General features: G+C 37.7%; 1 protein-coding gene across 5 annotated transcripts in view; it reads right to left on the bottom strand.

Annotated features, from left to right (window-relative positions):
• MAST2 (microtubule associated serine/threonine kinase 2) overlaps window positions 1–23,265 on the bottom strand; it is a 190,947-nt gene that overhangs the window by 15,864 nt on the left and 151,818 nt on the right. For all 5 annotated transcript variants that reach the window (XM_082766145.1, XM_082766147.1, XM_082766146.1 and 2 more), the window contains 12 exons: window positions 19,295–19,396; window positions 16,461–16,593; window positions 14,288–14,349; window positions 13,546–13,631; window positions 11,397–11,605; window positions 9,690–9,828; window positions 9,122–9,254; window positions 7,494–7,659; window positions 6,362–6,463; window positions 4,501–4,623; window positions 2,861–2,970; window positions 465–619 (listed from right to left, as the gene is read on the bottom strand). In XM_082766145.1, the coding sequence (XP_082622271.1) occupies window positions 465–619; window positions 2,861–2,970; window positions 4,501–4,623; window positions 6,362–6,463; window positions 7,494–7,659; window positions 9,122–9,254; window positions 9,690–9,828; window positions 11,397–11,605; window positions 13,546–13,631; window positions 14,288–14,349; window positions 16,461–16,593; window positions 19,295–19,396 (1,520 nt within the window). The remainder of the gene's footprint in view (window positions 1–464; window positions 620–2,860; window positions 2,971–4,500; window positions 4,624–6,361; window positions 6,464–7,493; window positions 7,660–9,121; window positions 9,255–9,689; window positions 9,829–11,396; window positions 11,606–13,545; window positions 13,632–14,287; window positions 14,350–16,460; window positions 16,594–19,294; window positions 19,397–23,265) is intronic.

Here is a 23,265-nt window from a genome sequence, read left to right as displayed (position 1 = left end):
TGTATATTTTCCTGATGTTTTTTATTAGAACAAAAGATTTTGGGGGAATATTCTAAACTTTGGAAACTCTGGACTGTCCTAATGGTTTCTCTAATTTGTGACAAATGGCAAAAAGACCAGACTTTGGATACTCTGATGTTGAAGAAAAAACTGCTGTTGGTACATCTCCAACAGAACTAGCTGTTCCACAAATGGAAAGCTTTACTGAAGGTTAAAATTCCTTTAAATTAGTTTAGTGTATTTGCTACAAATTTAGGTGAAATTAGTACTTAACTGGATACATTTAAGGACTATATAATTTCTACACGTCTGTTTTTAGCTATCTCTTCCACTTGTCAAGTCTCACCTGTGGAAATATCACATGAAGCATTCCTGACCTAAAAGTGGACGTGGAACGTTTTGGAACAGATCAACCTTTCTCATAAGCCTTGAGAAAACAAAAGATTTAGTTCTACTGAACTTACATTTCAGGAGACCCAATCACCCAGCTGCGGTCTCGGCTTTTCAAGCCACCAAGGCTGTCCAGTCGGTCATCTTTTTCTTCACTCAGACTCCGTTTAGTTGGTGGTGGAGTTTTCCTCTCTTCGTGGATGGAAAGACGTTCCATGCTGCTGTATACCTGCATATAGCAAAAGATCCTTCTGTACAGAGAAAACAAACCTACATGTCCTCTTCTGACCAAGGGGCACAATCTCTTCTCAGGATGGAAGATATTCCCTGTAAGTATGAACTTGGCAATGCTCTTTGACTAAATAACACAGTGCAGAAGTGACATGCTCAAAGCGTACCAGGGAGAAAAGCAAATAGGCAAGCTTCAGAAATATTAAGTATGCTTTTCTACAACAGCACCCAACACCTGTCCTCTGAAAACTGCCCAACACACCACAGAAATACTAAGATTTTTCTGGAAACTAATTAGTATTTTACGATTACTATTATTATTTTAACAATTCTCATATCTAAGAAGAGATATTGCTAAAGCAGACTCCACAAGTCTTGAAGGCTGGCATCTGAATCTTGAAATTTTACTATACAAATTCAATTCAGTGATAGGCATCATGCTCATGACCCCATTTCATTATCATCAGTCTATCAGCATTGCCCCAAGCTTATTTCAGAACAAAAAAGTCCTGCCCTCCTCAAGGAATCTACTATAATGCTGACAGCTTAATGAAAGTGCCTTTCTTGGTTTTACAGCCGTCTTTAAATAATTAAATGATTAAGCAAAAAAATCCATCCTTTTAAAACTACACTTGACTATGGACCTAATTTACATAAGAAGAGATTAATGAAAATAATGTTATTAAAAATTCAGAGCATCAACAAGATAACTATTAATAAATCATATGGCTGAATTGTCAGGCAAGAATTTCAAAATATAATGAGCCTTTTATGCCTCCCACATTACAAATGCTGTATAATTTTCCAGATCTTAAAATAAATTCATTAAAAGTGAACTTTTTCTCTTTGTGGCAAAAACATTGAACCCTAAAGAAAAGCTTCAGTCTAACACAAGAATAATACTCATGGTGAGAAAAGACAGAAGAAAAGAAACCCTTACATACTCATGAGAACTTTTTCAAAATCCCAACTAATTGTCAGGTCCAATTTTAAACATACTTTCAGTGATTCAAATCAGGAGCAAATCCATAAAATTCATAGGAACTGTTACTTAAGCTACTGTAGCCCATCTGAGGACAAAGAAGAATGAACTGGTGCTTCAAAACTGACTTCAGTAGTGGAAACCTAGAGGAACTGTCATGAAAAAATTAATCTTTCAGCAGCCCTATATAAAATGCATACTCCCTTCTCAGCAAGAAGTGAGAAATATGCTCTACTGTTCACAGAGAGGGCTGACCTCAAAAGAACAATTCTTCTCCCTCCTGCCTTTCTTCTCCCTTCTGTGTCTCCCTCAAACATACTTCATTTAATCTAAACTAATAGTGGAGTTGTACAATTTTGAAATGTCTGAAATAGCAGCTTATTTCAGATCACCTAAATCAGAATTAGAGACCTGCACAGGCCTGAGTTAAGGCATACTGAATCCAGAAAGTCTGGCTAGAAGGAGCATCCTCAGGGCATCTTGGATTTTTTTTTGCTTTCCTCTCTTTTACTGTTCCATGTTTACTTCCAAGAACATCGCCCAGAACAGGACAGAATACTCCAGCTAAACCCTACCTACTGCTAAAACAGATGGACGGGATTTCTTCATTTACCTTGCAGAACATATCCTTGCTTGCTCTCTATGATAATTGCCTTTTTGCCTCAATAATCAGGCGTATTTACCTCATGATGCATGATGTGCCCAGATGTGCTATGATCCTTCTCTTTCAAACTGCCATGTCACCCTTTGCTAAAAGCAATGAATAGCAGAGGTGTAGAACTTTGCATTTGCTCTTACTGCATGGGATCCCCTTGAGTTTAGACCATTTTTCCAAAATGTCAAAATCGATTTTCATCCTAATACCATCTTGTCACCTACTGGAATATCCTTTTAATAATAACAGTGCTCAGATCAAACAATCTTTGGGCACTCCCTATGCCAGCATCCAAGTCATTAGTAAAAACATCACGCTATCAGATGCAGAAGACCTTGGCAGTAACTTGTGTATTAGTGAAACACTGAGAAATACAAAACGCCATTCTCCTATTAACCTTGTACCCACCTTATAATAGGACATAAACTATCACAGAGCAAACATATGTCCATAGTTCTTTCTTTCCTTAGTTAATAGTAAACATAATGCAATTCCCACATATCATCTGCATGAGTAAAATCTACCTCATATGAAGCATTGAAGGCCTCTTAAATGGTATTCCTCTTGACTTTTTTCTTCCAACAAAACTAGCATGCTCCTACCTTGCTGAACCTCGGTGAGCATGAGGAGAACTGACGAATTTCCACATGATCATCATCATTAGTGTCCTCCTCCTCTTCTGAATCCAGGTGTTGGTACCGTTCTGAGCGGGCTGTAAACAACACGTAGCAGATTTCACCAGTGCACTGAGCATTGATAGCTCTTACACCTCAAGCAGTGCATGCTCACCCCAGAACAGCCTTTCTACCAATTCCTACTTGTCTACCTACAAAGAACTTGGAGCATTCATACATCATAAAATGTATTTTCTTTAATATTGAAACACGTACATCTAGTTTTGTCTGTCCTGTACAATTAGCAGTGAAGAATACCTCCTTCCAACTGAACTTATCTTATATCATCAGCCATACTCTAAATGCTGATACTCAGCACAAATTTTATGTGTGTCTAATCCTGAAGACCCTTTGTAGTAAGAATATTTCTTCCCTAAGGCATACCAATCCAATGGAAGGAAACGAGGAAACAATTCACTGCCCCAATTTCCAATCAACAGCTTTATGATTGTACAAAGTCTGTCCTGCATACATAGATACAAGCCCTCTTTAAAAAATAAAAATATTTACCCAAAAAAATATTTCCTCTTTTCCCTCCCACAACTAGAAAAGGATTTGGTTTTGTGAAAGAAAATGGGCAAGCAGCCAATATGCAAAGCTATTTTTAATGCAAAAAATCTAAACTGCCTCCAAAGAGATTTTGTGCTATGAGATTTGCAGCACTGTAATTCTAAGCCAGCCACATTAGATTTTGCAGAAGGGGATGTTAATAAATTTGGCTACAGAAAGCCGATTGCTACGCTGAGCCAAATTTGCTGCACTGTATCAGCCAGAAAGATACTTCTATAAATTCTATAATTTTCAGCATTATGTTTATAACAGCAACGCCAACCCTTATCAACATCTATGTGCAATACTTCTGGATGTGAGAATTCCAGTCCTCACATAGGGTTTGCATTAAAGTCATCCCGATAACGTGCTGAGCATGCCTGGACAACTGGGGAGTTTGTTGACCCCACATGACAGACCCACTGACTTGCACTGCTGAACATAATGTGGTGCTTCTACCCAACAGGATGCACTCAGAGCTGCTGTACTGGGTCTCTCTTATCTGGAAATGCCATGAATCTTGCACAGCACTCATACCGTGGCGATTCACATTTGTCTTCAAGGTTTGGGGGGTGGGATTTTTTTTATTTTTTTTTTTGGGGGGGGGGGGGCAGGGTTTGGTTTTGTTTTTTTAGAAAAGAAACATTTACTGGCTGAAAACAGTCACTAGGGAAACATTCCTCCATTCCTCAGAAACTCAAGGAAGTTGGATACACCAAATGCTTTGGAAGACCTGTAATAAACCCAGCATAACAAATACAGCATCTCTCACTGCAGGGTCGAGGCTGGCAAGTCCACAGGCACCAGTGAAAGGCCGATTGACTTTAACAGACACATTTTTTTCATTTAAAATTCATTTGCTTTCAAAGAAACCTTATTTGGCATTCAACAGAAACTTTTAAAAGGAATTTCCATCAAGCGTTCTATTCAATTTCTAACAATGACTTATCTTTGACAACTTCAGAAATGAAGTACACACAAAAAACACAATGCAGTTTATGCCTCATCTTCAGTCTTACTGTCAAAATAGCTTGTGTCATCCTCAGATTCCAACTGTGGGATGAATTCAGCTTTCTGCCGAAGTAATCCATTCCAGTCCAAATCTTTAAAGAACCGATGCTGTTTCACTTCAAAGGCACTACCTGAAATAAGCATCATTTATTGCAGAATATTTCTTTCAGTGTTTGCATTAACAAGAAAAACAACCCCTAAAAATATCAAGAGTTTATACGAATGTACCCAAGTACATTTAAATCATGCTTTTTCAAGGAATTTTGAAAAACAACTCATCCTTTTACCAAAGTGGTGATATAGGACAAAATCTGAACAAGATTTATTCCTTCCTACCTCTTCTTCATCTTTAATGACAACACATGACCAAACCGGCTAGAAGACAGCATCTGCTATTATATTCCACAGCAAATTGCAAGATTAAGAAATAATTAACATCTTAATTTAAAATTTCCAAATTCTAAATTCCAATTCTAAATTTAGTTCATAGCTAAATAGAGAGCAAACTAAAAAAGGTACTCAGCACGTGAGTGGCTCCACTTTCATGAATAAACTCATCCATTTGTTTAAATCAAGGTAGAGGCTTACATACCTTCCTGAATTAGGATCTTTTAACTAATATCTTATGAGTTAACAACCTCCTGGGTACCCAGAAGGAAAAACTAAGGATTATCTGTCTACTAGCAAGTGGGATTTTTTTTCAGATGAAATTAATATTCATAAAAGATGTTACTGTCATTATAATAATAATAAAAAAAGAGCATAGCAGAGGAAAAGAGATAAAAGGTTTGCTGAGTGCCCGTGGCAGTAACAGACACCAAGTGGAACAGCAGTCTCAGCATTATAGGTACATAAGGAATCAAAAAATCCGTCCATCAATTCATTTGATAAGGCAAGAAACTCTACCTCTTTTCCATGACAGCAACACCTTTCAAGTATATGGATTTGAGACAGAAAAGAAACATGAAAATCTGATTATATTATTAATTTATGTTCCATTGATCACCCTCATATGTACATATGTTGTTTGCTAAATACATGTTTTTGGAGATTGTTATAGATTTAGTTTTATTTTTTTCCTTTTTTTTATTTTTTTCCTTTTTATCCTTTTTTTTATTATTTTTATTTTTATCCTTATCAATTTAAAATCCAAATTTAAATCAAGCAAATGATATCTATGAAACAGACAACCAGTCCTGTGAAGCCACACCGTTGGAAAAATTACTTTAAAACAGGAAGGCAGCTAAAGATTATTTTGTTGTGTTATTTATTTATTTATTTATTTATTACTATCAGGAAATGAGAAGTGTTGGCTTGTAAAACTCTAAATCTGACATTGTAATACAAAAAAAAAAGGCATACACATCTGACTTTGCCAAAGAGACTGTATCAAGACTTTGTTGTATGTTTGGAGAATTCTACAGTACAGGTCTCTATGAATGGGAAAGTTTTCATTTATTTTATTATACCAATGAGTTCACTTCATTGTAGGGGACTAAGACCATAGTTGAAGGGAACTGAAAAGAAATCTGATTATACACTTGTCAAATCAAGGCATAACCCTCAAGCCTTAAATAGAATAGCACAAATTTGAGAAGTTGTTGCATACCTGATTGTGTCTCTTTTTTGTTTTCCAAACAAAACAGCAATATCTTTCTGACCCACGTGCAGTCTATACTAATTTTCAGAGCTTCATCAAACCCAGCATAAACATTTTCTCAGCTCTAGACCAACATTTTTCAACATGGATTGGTGTGCCTTACAGTAAAGTAGCTTCTTTTACTGCTTCTGGCTAGTACTTTGCCTCATAGGCAAGGTAGCTTCTTTTACTGCTTCTGGCTAGTAGTTTCCTATCCACAAAGGTCCTACCTGTTCCCATTCTTTCCAGAGGATTTTGGCGAAGAAGCTTAGAAATGAGATCCTGGGCATCTGGTGGCAGTGCATCATCACCTTCTGGCCAGGCAATTTCATCTGGGGACAAAAAAAGACTTGACATTTTCTACCTGCTTCACAACCAATTTGAATAACCATTCACATTCCTACACTGTAAAATGCAGTGCTCAGTTCTTCCCCAGAATTGCAAATACCTTAAATTCAGCAGCTTGCATACTTAATATAATTCAAGCATTGACATTTTCCAAAATGCATAAAATTCAGCCTTAGCTAGAGCTGCTGTCAATCCAAGCACTGCTTGCAGAGGAAAAAAAAAAAAAAAGCATTAAGAACTCTATTAATAAAGTCTGAAATTGGACTTCCATGAGAATCCATAAACAATGACACTGACAATACTGTGGCTGTATCTTGCGCCCGCACATTCCACGTTATTTATACTTGGAACAATTCACAGGTAAGCATTTCATGCATCGAATTTTGTTCTTCACTGAAATCTGCTTTTTGCTAGGGATATTTGCCAAATGTGTTAAAAATTTACTGTTTCAGAAAGCATTCCCAACAGGAAATGTTTTCACTAGCATATTCATTGAGAGAACACAAAGCAATTGTTCGTCCAGCTCCAAGCAGGAGTTTTAAAAATCCACAAGACATAAAGGTACCGAGTACAATGGCATCAATTCGTTTTGCTTAGAATTTCCTTTTTACTTCATTTCTACAGCAATTACTAATTGGCTGACATTTACACCTACAGAAGAAACAACCAAAATCAGAGTGAATTAGACTAGTTGGCAGCTGCTCCATTCATATTCTCCATCATTTAAGTTAAAAGAGAACAGAAAAAAATCCTCAAATATTCTTCCCCAGTCCTACAGGGACTTGCATAACTCTCATGCCATGCGTACTGGCAGAACTATCTAGCAAGATAGTACTCAACAACTTTCAATAGCCTGAATCAGATGAATGCTACTTAAAAACCTAAAAATTTAGAAAGAAAGAAACATTGCCTTATATCTAGCCTATCTTGAGTAAACTACAGATCCTCAATACTTTTAAAGTTTTACTTCACTGCACACTTTGAAACCCCTTGAGGACCAGAACAGAAACATACCACTGATCACTTGTCCAAACAGCTCTTCAGGTGTGTCACCAAAGAAAGGCACACAGCCAACTAGAAACTCATACAGGATAACGCCCATGGCCCACCAATCCACGGGCTTCCCATAACCCTGGCGCAGGATCACTTCTGGCGCAATGTATTCTGGAGTCCCACAGACCTGGAGAGAAACACACAAGAAAGCGGTCAGCCTACAGAGTGCCAAATTCACATCAAAGTTGATTTCAGTGCATGTGTTAGGTTGTTTGTTTTTTTTTTTTTCTTTTTTTTTTTTCTTTTTCTTTTTTTTTTTTTTCATTTGATTTGTTTTAACCTCAGAGCTTTGAAAGAAACTTAATGTTTTGTCATAGCCACTCTAGACTGTAAACTATTTCCATGTAGCGAGAGTCTGTATAGGGAACACATCACCTGCACAGAAATTATATCATATACTGTGAAATGTTCCTAGTGTGGACATGCCAGCTAAGTCGTTCTCTGGTGCACTAAGGCATACGGGAAAAATGCAGATTCTGTCTGAATATGTCTGTCTGCCTGATGGATTTCTACTGGCACAGCTACAGCTATCAAGGACTGAATCCTGACAAAACTCTTACATCTCTGCACTAGCACAATTAGCAACCTAGTATGATGACACACTTCAGCATTTAAACTTGAGATGTACAGCAGGCACAGACAACAGCTGAGGATGACATGTTGGAAGAATTAAGTTCTCTTGGGCTTGGAAGCAACAACAATAACAAAGTAGCTGTAAAAAATAAAATGCTGCAAAATGCAAGACCATGATCTAGTGACCAAGGAGAGCTCCTGCTACAAAAAAATGTTATGACTCAGAAGCAAAGGAAGATACAATCCCTTGTGTGTTCTTAGTTTACCATAGGATGATTACAAATTAACACTTGGCACAGCTAAAAAAGAAAATTCAGCTGCAATCCTAAGTATTTTCAGAAGAGATAAGGATTTTATAATCCCATTATACATGGCACTTGTAAGCCTGTATCCAGAATACAGTATATAGTTCCTGTCAACTATGCCCAGGAAAAATCATCTCAAGCTGAAACAGGTGCATGAAAGAGCTATTAATTCATCAAAGGAAAATTTATCTCATTACCTAAAAGAACATAACTGGTCAAGCCTAGCAAAATGAAGACTAGAGAGGAAAGTAACCTTTAGGAAATACCATGGTGAGGAAAATCAATGTTTAAGCCATCATACAAAATTATAAGAAAAATATTGGAACTTGCCATGAACTTTCTAAACACCAGAAGGGGGAGACTGTGGAACAACCTTCCAGAAAAAGCAGTGTTACATCCCTAAAAAAAACTGTTCCTGCCTGCACTGCGGCCCAGGACACCTTTGATATCCTGAACTAAGAGCTCAATGCATCACTTTAAAATGAGAAACCAAAAAAATAGAAAACAAAACAAAACAAACAAAAACCAACCAAACAAACAAAAAAGCAGAAATTTGTGTGCAAGTATGAGAATGGACTCCTATCTTTTCCTCCGATTATAAAGCACACAGCACAGCATCAAAGTAGACAGGGAGTGCTACAAACTGATTCAAACCCAAGACAGAATCCTGCACTGGATCCCACACCAACAGACAAAATTATCCAAGCTTACCTGCTTGTCCAGAAATTCCCTGGTATCCTTCTCAATATGTCCCTCATAAAGATTAGTTGTAAGACTCATTAACCCAATTTTAGACAGTCCAAAGTCTGTAAGTTTAATGTGACCCATGGAAGTTATCAGGAGACTAGAAGAAAGAGGAGAAGCAAAATAATGCAACACTCAATTGTTTCCCAAAAGAAATTAAAAAAAAAAAAAAAAGGAAGAATACAAGATAATGCTAAGCACATTCTCAGCATTACAGCTCCATCAAACACCTGGAAGGAACCTCCCATGCAACTGAACCTCACAGAGCTGCTAAGGCTGCAAGAAATCAGACTGCCTTCTGCCATATTTCACCAATGCAGCAATAGCTTCAAGATAATATTTGAAAATGTTCTTCCTACTCTTTCTCAGTGCCTGTCTGGTTCTGTACACCAGTAGTAAATCCCTAAAACTTCCTGTATGTTAGATGCCATAAAAATCTCTACCATCTCTAACTCATCTACCATCTCCTACCCATGTAGAGAGCCTCCAAAGAACTGTCTCTCTTCCTCTAGCTTCTGAAGAGCTGAAGACTTACTTATCAGGTTTTAGGTCACGGTGAACGATCCCGTAATTGTGTAGGTACTCCAATGCTAAAACAGTCTCAGCAAAATACATCCTTGCCATGTCAACAGGTAGGGCACCAATGTTCTTGAGAAGTGTAGCACAATCACCTCCTAGAAAAAAGTTGCAAATATGGCACAGTGAAATAGCAAATTCCAGTAACAAAGGAGAACAGCTACAGGACTACAGTAATAGATGATCAGAGCAAATTTCCTAAAGGCTTTGTATCTCAACCGTGTTACCCCAAATTCTAAAACTGTCTCTCAACTCTGTCTTGAGCTTCAAATAAATATTAAAATCTTAGGAAAACTGAGATGCAGGTATGCTTGGTATGCTTTTTCTCTTCCAAAATGGCACAACACAACAAACACCACCAAGTGCTGAACAGCTGAAAAAATAAACAGATTGAAGAGTAGAACCGAGATTCCTCTGGCCTCATCTTTATTATCAGTAAAACCCATCAGGATAAACCTTCTCTCCAATGCATTTCTGTTAATTTCTGTATGGCTCAGGAAAGCAAGAAATATTTAGCTTAACAATTGTGCAGATGCCATTTCCAAACTGTAAGCAAACCTTGAGGGAAAGACTGTTCATGACCATTTTGCCTCTGTATAAATTTCTTTGCTTTCCACCGCTGTGACAGATACTTCTGATATACGAGCTTCTTAAAGTAGTAAGCAAATACTAAGAGTACTACCTGGCTCTTCCCACACATGGAGAAGCAGCCACAACATTGGACACAATGGTACCCACAAAAGTAAGTTTGCGGGTCCTCAATTCAAGTTTCTGAAGTAATACTGCCCACACATTTCATTCAACCTTCATCTCTACTTTCAAACAGGAATTTATTTTTTTTTAATGTCGACACATCTGTTGTCATTACATTAATTTATGTGAAAGAGCACTAATACAGTAACTATAAGTTTGCTTCCCACAAACATTCAGTCAAGCAAGCCAGGCATAAGAGATTAGTTCTATTCACTAGAGGAAATATATCACTTGCGATAAAAATTAAAAATAAAAATTAAAATAACTAAAAAATAATAAAATAAATCAAAACAAGTCAAATCAGATCAAATAAAATCCAGTGAGTAAGGAAAAAAAGCAAACAACAAAACAGCACAGTATTTTTAAAAGGCTGGTAAGGAACAAAGACCGTGTCGCTTGGTGATGTTTCTTAACTACCTTTCTCTAATGCCAAGCGAGCGTGCAATGAATCTTGCCATGCCAACCCATAGCAGAGCAGGAGGATGTCTTTCCAATGAGGACTGGAAGGTTCATGATGACTTCTGACCCCTCCAACTTTTCTACATGTGGCTTTATGTTTCCTCATCTCCACTGCAATCATGCTGTGTTAGTCACAGGGATTCACAAGAGGAGTATCTCCTTATACAAAGCCGTACTAGGGGCAGAATGACTCACATTTCTCCAGCTCAGCCCAAGCAGTCCATACACTCCTCCCTAAAAGGGCATCATGATCTCCCCTGCTGCTGCAGGGCTGACTGACCTCATCTGACACGAAGAAAGAAATAGTGCACACAATATGTTCTTCCTCTTTATTGCATTCACAGCAGCGTGCTGATCAATGTACACATCTTATAAGCCACTTAGAAGCTGCATCCTTTATAATGAGACTCATTATGTGTACGTGCTTTGCAGGTGTAGATGATGACAAACATACCTTCCACGTACTCCATAACCATGCACAGATGGCGCTTGGTCTCAAAGGAGCAGAACATGCTGACTACAAAGGGGTTCTCAGCAAATGTTAAGATATCTCTCTCGACAAAAGCCTGCTGGATCTGGTTTCTCAAAATTAGGTTCTGTTTGTTGATCTTCTTCATGGCAAAACGTTGACGGGTGGTCTTGTGTCGCACCAAATACACCGCTCTAGAAAACCACATACCAAGAGCAAAAGTTCCATTTTCAGTTTGAACTATTTAAAAAGCAAAAAACAAACAGTGTATGGTAACTCCTTTGAATGGATCCTGATAGACATATCGGTGACTATAACATCCCATCTCATTGCCAAACTCCCTCAAAAAGAAGGAGACCTATCATGCTTCCTTCCAAAGCTACTGCACCTTTTTGAATTCAGGAGCATTTTTGTTGATGTGACTAACGAGGAGATAATTCAGGCACAAATGCCACAAACTTCTTTTGCAAGGCTTGTATTTTTCAATACTACAGTCACTATTTCACTAAAAAACATCCAAAATATATGAAATCAGCATGATTTCTTTCCAAGCTCCATAAAGTTAATTTGATGCAGCACTGTCACGAGGGATTTCCTTCAGTATCTCTTACATTTCTATCATTTGCAGATCATTAGATTCCTGCACATTAGTAACACAGTTTGCAAATGAAATTTTCATCCGGTTTGCCTGCCTTTCTGAATCAATGCTTGCTTCCTTCTCTCTGGAGTATATTGCATTTAACATGGTATTGTGTCTCACAAGCAGCTGACTGTAAAATACACCCAAATATAAAGACAGGAATGAGTAACAGCAGAACTACAATCTCTCCCCACATTTTACAAAGTTATTTTTAAATCATGGGGGCTGTGCAGAAATGTGACTAAAATATAAAAAGCTTCTTGCCTAACAATACAGTGCTTCAACCTGCTCCATTGTGTCTTCACAGACTAAAAAAGTACACCTACACTTTTTCCACATTTTAAAATAAAAACCAAGTTGCTGTTAACTAAGCACCCACTTCTACAAAACACTCAAGCACACGCTTGCTTAGGTTTTGATGTTATGACCTACTGAATCACTATTCATAGTTATGGCCTAATCAAAATCACTCGTAATGATTTATGAACTGCAAAGAGTTCAGGAATCGTCTTTAAAATTCAGGATACGTTTGGATGATCAGTTAAAATTTTAACTGACCAGCTTCATTCTGTATTCTTCAATGAATAAAATCTAATAGCACTCTTACTTTATTACTTCTCACATTTGCCCCTATAAAATTTTAGCATTTATTTTGGTATTTCAAGTGCTCACAAACAGCCACGTAACATATACAATCTGAACACACGGAAGAATGCAAAATTATAAACAACTTTTTTTCTCAACATTCCTGCTGCTTGAATGAGTCATCAAAAACATTTGCAACTACAGAATTTTACCCTCACTCAGTTAGGTAGCCTTTATACAAACAGAAATCACAGGACTTAAAACACTCCGCATGAAAGGAAATGCAGGTAGGGTGCCTTGATATACAATAAAGAAAGGGGTACCAAATAATTTTGTCAGACTCAAAGCAAACTATTGTTTAGGAAATTCCACAATCAACTAAGTGACGATATTTCTTCTAGAAACAATGTTTTGGGAAATCATTTTTGTCATCTCAAGCCAAGGTACTGAAGTGTCTATATTTTACCTACCTACCACAAAAAATGCTGCAGAAATAATTACTGCAAGAACAGATTTGAGGCCACATCTTGGAAGGGCTTCAGCAAATTTGTGCCACAAAGGGATTAGGAATACAATATTCTGAAAGCTTTAACATGGGGCAATTTATTTTTACAAGCAACCAATAATCTGGAAGCTGGGTGCCAGTTCAGCACAACGTTAAGACCTTCACAGTCAGGAAGTACTTCCAGGTACAAGGGGTACTGCCTAAGAAATCCCGAGAACATAAAAGAAATGGCATCTGTCACAAGAATGCAGAAGACATCACAAGTATGGAACCAAGACCTAGGCAAAATTCTTTATACTTTGGACCCAACAGAAAAGAGTCATTTGTCTAAACTTTGTAATAACCCTTTACTGGGTAGAATGATAATAGTATTTTCTTTTAAAGCAAAGCCTAAAAAGCCTTACCCATAAGCACCATTACTGATCAGTTTAATAGTTTCAAATTCTTCTTCAGATGGAGTTTTCTTTGACTGGACAGAGGCTCCACGGCTCTGGGGAAAGAAGATCCCAAAAAAAGGAAACTGAGAACAGAAGCAACTTCGTTCTATACTTCAACTCTTTTGTCCTTTTCTTCTTTAAGCAGCATTTACCCAAACACAAACGATTTCTAAAGCTCTGGAGTCCTCAGTTTCAGGATAATCATCTGTATCCCTAGCAGCCTTGCAGATTTCCTCTGCAAGTATTAGCACAGAAAATCATTGGAACTATAAGATTCAGACCTTTCCATAACATTACATTTTTAAAATACCAATAAACTAAAAAACCAGGGATCTTTGAAACCTACTGAGTTATATAGCTACATTTTTCCAACAGTTGTAACTAAATTCATTTCTTTTCAATTCCCATCATGTTTTACATATGCAAATATGAAGAGTTTCTCCAAACAATTGTTGTTTGCAACTCCAAAGAAACACCGACAAAATTTGATGATAAACGTCTGTTTGCATCTTTTATGTATTTCACCTCCTCCACAGGAGAGATTTGCACATTGTTATGAGTGCATACTTTAGTGCTTTTGAATGTCAGTGCTTTTTTTTTTTTTTTAAATTAAAATTCCACTGCGTTATAATTAATTCTTTATTGTAGACTACTTCTTTCCAGAGGAAAAAAAAATGTGCTAGACAGTATGAGTGTATTACTGCTTTACCTCAACTGAATCATCTGTCTCAGGAGTGTCTGGGCTGTCATAGCTATTCAGCTGGGCCATTTCTGAAAAGAAAGGGGAGAGATTACTCCTAATGATCTCAATCAAACACTATTCTCTTTGTTTGTACAAGACAAACAGGATTTTAAGAGGTGCTTGTAGATTATGAAGGACATAGTTCCCCCCTGTAAAAAGTCACCCCAATTATACAGCACTAACCTTTAACATCTTGGAAATTGTAAGCAGTATTTTATATAAAGATGAATATAATTAATTGTCCTAATCTCAGCATCACTTATTCTAGATGGTTTCTACAATACATAAAAGCAACAAATGCAAGTTTAAGGAAACTGCCAGCTAGTTAATGTTAAAACCTACTCCATGCATAAAGATGGTGGCACCTCTGTACTCCAGAAAAGAAAAAGAATTGCATTTCAAACAACCTCTCCCCATGAAATGTGTACGATTTTGCAAAATGCTGAGCAGCAGCAAACTGTGAGAAATTCAGTTAGTTTAGGCTACTCAGCTGTCTTAGGAGATGCTCTAAACTTTGCAGAACCAAATCCTACATTAACCACTAGTCTCTGAACAGACATCATTGACATTTCTGGGTGCCCTCCTTACAGAAAGGAAATAAGGCACCTTGACATCTCCACACATTTCTAAAGAAAATTTGACTTTAGTAAGGGGAATTAGTGATGGAAAGGTTCTCTCCCATGACAGGGATCAAAGGAAAATTTCCCTTTAATGTCAGATTTCAACAAATGCTATTAAATTGCATTTAGCAATCTTTGGTAGAAATTTTCCCGAAGAGCTCTTCACTTGAAGTCAACCTGTCACTGTCATTCGAGTAAACACCGTAGAAGTTAAACTAGTCCTATCCAGACTACTAATTTATGGTAAAATTATGCTCTCTAGGGAAAACAAAAAGTACAGTTCAATCACTGAAATATTCTGCAGCAATCTCCAATCTCTGTCACACTTTCTATTGTTGCTGAGCAAGCCATGCATGCTTGTAAAACTTGTCATAGGGGAAGAGAGTAAGCTAGCAAAGTGCCAGACAAAAATATTAACTCACAAATTCCAAAGTCAGGATCTTCTGGGGCTCTGTACACTTACAGCATATTCATTTTACTATATATAATTCTGGGACCTAGCAGAAAAGCTGCTACTTTCTTCGAAACATTACTCATAGAGTGTCTAAAAAGCAATGTAATTACATAGACCTTATCGAACTTTGTAACAGGTAGAAAGCAAATGTTTGTGACCCCTTAAAAATGTATCAAATGTTTAAGTGCAATATCCTACATTCCTAAAAACCATAAAGTGTAAAATAAATCCTCTTCATCACAAACTAGATCTTCTCTGAGTATAAACTTGTGTTAATTATCATAAACTGTCTGGAAAAATATCTTTTGGGAGCAGAAATAAAAACTTTTATATCCAAGTGAACTACTCATTAACTGACATTATGTTTATAGTGCATCTACTTTAGAAAATTGAAAATATATGCACTCTTCACTGAATCATGCATCAATATTGCTGCTATTTTCACATGAAGTGCTCAGTTATCAGGCAGTACAACAAGGCACTCCTCCTCCTACTCTGATGACATACTGTGCTGGTTATAATTCACTCTTTTTTGGTTTCACTGCTATGCAAGATGTAAAAATACAAGTATCTCCACTTAAAAAAACCATACTAGTCCTGGTTCATGGTCCTGACAATGGAAAGTCACAACTTTTCCCAGTGAGGCCAACAAATGGGATGACCAAATCCTTTCCAACCAACCCACCAGTAGTCGGTCAGGCAGTGGCTGGACAGAAATAACAAGTGAACTTACTTTTACTGCCCAGCAGCACAGAGAAAGCAGTTAAACCATAAAGCCATTTTCTAACATTTTTTCAGCTATAATACAGGGAGACATTATTAACACCATAAGTAAAGAACTGTCACTGTTGATGTGTGATCCTTACCCCAGCAATGCTCCTTTGAGACAAGGGGCTGGAAAAGACAATCTAGAATTTGACAACAAAAAGGAAGATAAGGACAAATGGCTTAAAAATTAAACCAATAAAATAAAAGCTTCCTTTAGCTATGTAGTGGCCAGGAGTTAGTATCTAGAGATTTGGTTATCCTTTCAGTAGTTTGGAGAGTACAAAACATGAGTTCTCACCCTCCAGGGGATCCCTGGTAAGTCCCAGCTGGCTGATAATGTAACGAGGAATGTCACATTTAATTCCTTGCCCTTCCTTGGCATGGCCTTCTGCAGCTTCTAACAAATGGTAGAACTCCTCAGGATCAAACTCCTGCAGAAAGGTAGAGAGAAAGGGGAGGGGGTGGAGGGTGGGGTGTAAATGATTCAGCTTTACAGATACAAAAGGTTTCTCTGACATATTGGAGAGAAAGAGCATGGGTTGAATCATCTGGATTCCTCAGAAACGTCCAAAACTAATTCTGGGTTGAGCAGCAATGCTAAACATTTATAGTACAACAAGCAAGTCAATGCATTCCAACCTGATCTGCAAAAATGCTATGCCTTTACAGCCTGGTGGACATCCACTGGCTTAGATTTGCTATTCAAAACATGACAAGGATTGTAGGAATTTTATGAACCAAAACCAGACTATCATATAATGAGGTCATAAAAATACAAACATTAACCTGGACCCACCTCCTAATTTTGTCTCTGAGCTGTACTATGAAAGGTGATGAGGACTGAGGTGCCTTCTTCTGCTGCCTCTGTCTGACAGAGGAGTTAAGCCAATACGAACCTCTCCTGCTTTCAAATATCACTTCTGATCAAACCATTCACCTGTCTTAATAACCTTAATTCTGCCCTACAAACTTTATTATTTGCCAGCAATGAGCAAGACTCTTCAAAAATTTTCTAGTGAAATGTGAGGGAAAAAAGGGAAGCAGCGAAGGTTATCAGAAAAGAATGGATGTGAGTATGGTCAGTGGTATGAGAGAAAAGAGGGTACAGAACTGTGAACAAGAAAAAAAAAGTTAGGGAAAATGATGATGTAAAGATATGCAAATGGCTAGAGAAACAGAGAAGATGCTTTTTCTTGATTACTCTAAGCAATGCTGCTTTGATACATCCATCAACCAAAGAAAGTAACAATGCAAGAAACAAAGTTCTCTTCTAACTTGTCTGGAAAAGAATTCGTCAACTATCTGAGAGCTGCCAGACAGCAGGGATCACAGAGGACCATGAGAGAGATGTGATCAACAGGACTGTAATATAATTTAGAGAGCAAGGCGAGAGGGAAGGTGGAGTCAGGGAAGGATTTTTCAAGATACAGCTGTAGGGCATTCATTGGTGAGTAAAGGACAGAAGAAAATAAATGTCTGGTGACAAAAAAAAATGAAGCGTACAAAAATAAATTCTACTTCTGCCTTCTTTGTAGTAGATTTATTTTATTATCTGTGTACCGTTTTACTTAAAAGGAGAAGAATGGTCCCTACTAAGGGATACATGCCTTCAATCCCATCACAACCATCACATCCATCCCAACCCCTGCCTAAATGGTGAGTCATTTCATTTAAAAGGCAGAAGTAAGAACGAGCTGTGTTACTGAAGTTAACGTTAAGAGTAAATCTTAGAACATTTGTCTATAAATTCATAAACAATGAAGTTAAATGTTAGATTATCAAAAGTTATGCTACAAAATAAAAATAAAATGTAGTTCACAAGCTATTTAAATGGTAGACTATCCATTGCTATAGTTGTTGCTCTTTTATAGGATGAAAGGAACGTTCATGCTTAAGTCTTCACATCAGCAGAATTACATATATGGAAAAAACTGCTAGAAAGCCAATAAAGCTTAAAAAAATGGAAAAATTAATACATAAAGCCAAACATGATCTTTACACTTTAAAGACCAGCCAGTGCATTTTCAAGGTTGTCACTACATGCTTTGGAGCTTATTACTCAAATCTCAATGACTTTACTGCTCTCCTGCATTTTGCAGAACATGGGGTGCAGAAGATAGCGGATGACCCTGGAGACCTATTGATCTGCAGCTAAAAGCTGATTTGATTTTGAAAGTGCTTTCAGGTATAGAAATGAGTTCACAAAACTTACCAAGGTTTCCTGCCTTCCTTGCACTACTTCCCAGCAAAGCAATCCATCTGATGGCCATGGGACAGGGCAGAGGAATTTGGGAACTCTCTGAAGTCTGCAGGTTCACAGAACCTCAGCAGGTGTTTACAAGGACTGGCATCATTGGAAAGGTTGGACCACTCCAGTCCACCTTGCCAAAGAAAGCTCTGCAAAACTCATTTATCTTCTAGTGACTCCAGTGATAAATGTCATCCCCAGGCACGCTGCTGCCCTCAGCCTGTTAACTACACATCTATACCAGCCACAGATTCCTAATTCAGCCACCCTGTGTAATGTCTCAATCGGATGTAGCTTCCCTGTCATTTTTATGTCCAGAAAGAACAACTAGGTTGTGTGCTTGTACCTCTCACATAATGCAGGCCAGGGAATTTCATCCTGCTAGTTCACAAATTTCAACTGGTTTGTGATATCTCCTCCAGCCCTCAAAAAAAAATTTTGTGACTCTTTCCTATACTCTCACCGACTTTTTAACATCATTTTGAAATGCAGACACAGAACTGAGCTCTATAATCAATAATCACCACAATGTTGTATACACAAAACCATGCACTTATACACTCTTCACTGTTCCTACTAACACCCTGAGGAAAATCAGGCGGTGTGATGCTGCATGAAGTGATGCCAAAAGCTACATCTGGCCCCTCAGACATAACCTTCACACTAAAACCTACCTAGCCACTGTTGCAGCTGACACTCCAATGGGAAAATAATTCCATATTAATACAAAAGACAGAACTTTAAAAAAATATATACTGATTTATTTTTCATGAATGTTTTAATCACAATTTAAAGTTTTCTCTTGAAGACCTTGTGTCCCTCATCTCCCCAAACACACTCCAGACTTCAGATCACACAGGTGCTCTCCTGAGAACCACACTTACCAGGCACTCCAGCAGCCGAGCGGGTCGTGCAATAATAATCATCAGCTTCTTCACAAGTTGGGTAACAAAGGCAACCTCTGAGCTCTCCGATCGCTCGTGGGCCTGTGGAGAGCAAAGGATCCCATTATGGTCCTAGCAGTGAACTCTTCATGTTTATATGTCAAATACTGATCACAGAGGAATCACCCTCAGTAACTGCAATTCAGCAGCGAAGGCATGGCCGAGTCGGGCCAGGCTGCAATCTCGGCTCATTCAAGGACCCCAAGTTACACATAGCTTTGCCATTACAACTGACTTTTTATCATGCAAGAGAAATTTCAAAGGCTCAATTTGCATTATATCACCTATCAGTTACATTAGATACGATGTGCTCTTTGTTTTGTTTTTTAAAAACGAAAACAGGAATACTGATTCTTCCAATTTTACCATCCACATGATACCAAAATCTAGAAAATGACCAACAGCTACACATTTTTAGGCTGTGCTTTCAGGCGGAATTTGTGCTACTTCCATTCATAATCATGAAAATCCTAATCTTTATTTTCTTTTGATTTAATTTCATAAATCCTGCTAAACAACTACAGCATTGTATTGAATGCTCTGTTGTACCAAGCACACAAGCAAAGCAAAGAACATACAGAAAGCTAGTTCAGAGAATTTATTCTCACCCACTCTTTAATTTACCAGACTTCAGTACAAATTCAATGCTTAATTTCAAGGTTTGTGTGTGTGTGCATGCACAAAGAAGGGATGTCTTTTTATAGCAACAAATGCATTAAAATGGGTAATGTAAGAAACACAGGCAAATTTGACCAACAATACCCACCCACCCCTCAAACTACTCTTGTTTGCTCAAAAACAATATCGTTACAAGTCCTGAAAAACAAGTAGAATAGTATTTCATTATAGGGTGATAAAAGATGGTTCCAATGAAAAAACCTCTGAAATGAAGTCTAGCTGTTGCTTTCCAATGTCAAAAAATTAGGCTTTAGCACAGACACAAATGTAAAGTCCAGAACTTCACCAATGTGCTTATACTGGCAACAAGCCAGTAGCTGCTGATAGGAATGATATTTTATCAAAACGAATGCAAGCAGCAAGAAACTTAAAGGTTCATTTAGCATTGTTCATTAACACCATCTAAGAAAAAGAAATATACTGTTGAGAAACCAACACACTGTCAGTCACCTAAAAGAACAATAAAAACACAGAAGCCAGAAAAAGGAAGCATTTATAAATATATGCCAATTTTGCTACCAAACCAACAACATTATTATTTCTCATTTTGACAAAGGTCAGAATAAGAAACATTACTTCAGCGGTGATAAGGTAGTGCCAGAATTTTAACCTTGAAGAAAACTACATAACTGCTAGTTCATCATCTACAAACATTACCAGAGATGCTTCCTGGTTATAAAAGCCTTATAAAGAATATTTTGAAAACACTGAAATAAGTTGCGATTTTTTTCCTAAACAGTATTTTCTCATTATAAAATAGAAAATGATGAAAATGAAGGTGATTAGTATTCACTCTGTGCCCCTTAATGCATTACCCAAACTTATGAGCTAAAATATGAATTCTATGAAGAAATTAATGCTTTCATAGCTGAAAAGCCATTCCAGATCACCAGGGGTTAGCTGCTTTGCCATGAATAAATAAAACATCAACAACTTTGTATTATTTGAAATATGAGCCATGCAATTGGAAAGTCCTTTTTCTCCCCCACATAGTATGCAAAAAATAATATTTTTATTTATTGCCTCTGTTTATACTGTTGAAGCAAACTTATCCCTTTAAATCAAGTCCTTTTGTTTTCTCTCTTTCTCATCTTCTGCAATTTAGGCAAATAATTTAAGAATCTAACTAACTTAATCAGGTGTCTGTTTTGAAAATGAAAAGCTAGACCATGACTGCCAAATGAGAAAGAAAAGCAAATGGGGAAAAAAAAAAAAAAGAGCAGAGTAGAGGATTACAAAAATCAAACACAACTTGTAACAGCCACTCAGCCATCATCTCTGCACAGCGCTGCTCTTCCAAGATCCTCAGCAACACTGCCTCTTCTTGTTTCCTCCCCTCACAGGATAGTCCGGACATCTCTACAGACGTCTTGTTTACCATCTGTCCCACTGACAGTATCTCGAAAGCGGACGGGGTTATATAGCACAGCTCTGCCCACCGCTTCCATGTGCCTTGGGATGATGTGTGCCACCTAATTAGCAGTTCCCAATGACGACATGCTTGTCTGAAGGTTGCCGGTGTCATTTCAGGGTTGTCCCCCCCCTCCCGCCTCCAGAGGGGAGGAGGGAGAAGCGATGGGGTTGTGGGTAGAGGCTGATGCCATTCCTCCACACATTGCCAGTGACACATGTACAGGAGGTAGCAACGGGTAATTTACAAACCGATTCCCATATCTGAAAGACCCATCCGTCACTAACTGGAGCTACTGGGGCATGAAATTAAAATCACTGTCCTCCCCTGGGGTTCAGCAGGACCAATAACTGGGATATGCAAGTCACAACACTGTAATTGAGCTAATATACTGATGGAAACCAAAACAATAGACCTGCAATGCCAAGAACCAATAAATTTACGCTCAGGCTCATATTAAGAAAGCAATTCCAATCAGAATATCAATTTTCCAATGTGCTGTATCAGTCACCATAGTGCAATACTAATTCCCTCCTCTTTCCTTTGTTCCATGCACAGAAACACACCTGTAATTCTTCATTTCCTTACCTCCAACTGGCTTAACCTGCGCAAAAGCCATTCAACTTTTGGCTAGTTTTACCTCATCTTTGTCATTTAGTCAATGGAGCCAAGTAAACAACTGCCTATAACCTTTTACTTCAAAGGAACCTGAGCTCCTGTTCCATCCTCTAACCCAACCCCTAAGGTAACAGATAAAGAACCAAGTGCCCTATTTCTTTTCATAAGTATTTTCTGTTATTTTTCAGTATCTTTTCTTTAAATGTGAAGTGTGGCATCCAAGTCCACGCTTTCCAAAATAAAGAAAATCTATTAAATTCATTTTTACTTCAGGATCATTTCAGTGATGCAATAAGCAACAGATTTCTCTAGCTAAAAGACAATATTTCACGCTCCAAACGAGAAAATATCTCATTTGCCAGAACTAATGAGATTTGTTGGCATTTTATTACAAAAGCCGGGATCTAAAAACTTTAAAAGCTCTCTGGTTTGGTATATTTAAACAGCTCATTATTTACATACCCAATTACTCTATTTTATGAATACATTTTTACAACATAAAGTAGCCTCAAACTGCAACATATTAAATAGTTTTTTCTTTCTGTGGTTTGAAATTCCTGTGTGAATTTCACAGTAAAACTGTATGAAAATTCATGGGTATTCCTGCCAGTTCCTGACCCAGTGCTGCTCGTTTCCTTATTGACCAATAATCCATCTTCCCAGTCTCTCTGTATCTTGTAAAAATATAGCATGAAACTTTATATCCTACTGCAAAGACCATACTACTGCCCAAGTGAAAGAGGTTTATTTTTGGGGGGGGGATTCCAATTGGTCTTATTTATATAAAGTGCTACTCTGCATGATGCCTTAAGAAGGTAATCAGAGCTAAAGATCCTGCCCTAACCTTGGGATGCTCTAATTTCAACTCCAAGAATCTGGTGTTTCAGGTGAGTCCTCAAAAAAAAAATTAGAAGGTGTATATTGAGGACTTGTTCTGAGGGAGGGGAGAGGAAGAGAAAAAGCATGTTTACCTGACCCACGCCTTCTCTGAGATCCTGATCAACCTCTTCAGGTCACAAGACAGGCCTGAGAGGGCTGAGTAGAGTGGCCAGACCTAACCTATTGCTCTCTCAATTTCTTAGAGTATAATAAATCACAGTCCACATACAAAGGAGGGAGAAAAGTCTGGAAGCTGGAGAATTTCAAGCTTAAACTATCTGTTACCAGAAGATACTTTAAAAGACACTGTAAAATACTCTGTAGA

The sequence above is a fragment of the Aythya marila genome (genome assembly GCF_965140915.1).
Source record: "Aythya marila genome assembly, chromosome: 8".
Classification (NCBI taxonomy): Eukaryota; Metazoa; Chordata; class Aves; order Anseriformes; family Anatidae; genus Aythya; species Aythya marila.
Note: the sequence above shows the minus strand (reverse complement) of the source record. Positions and strands in the feature narration are given on the sequence as shown.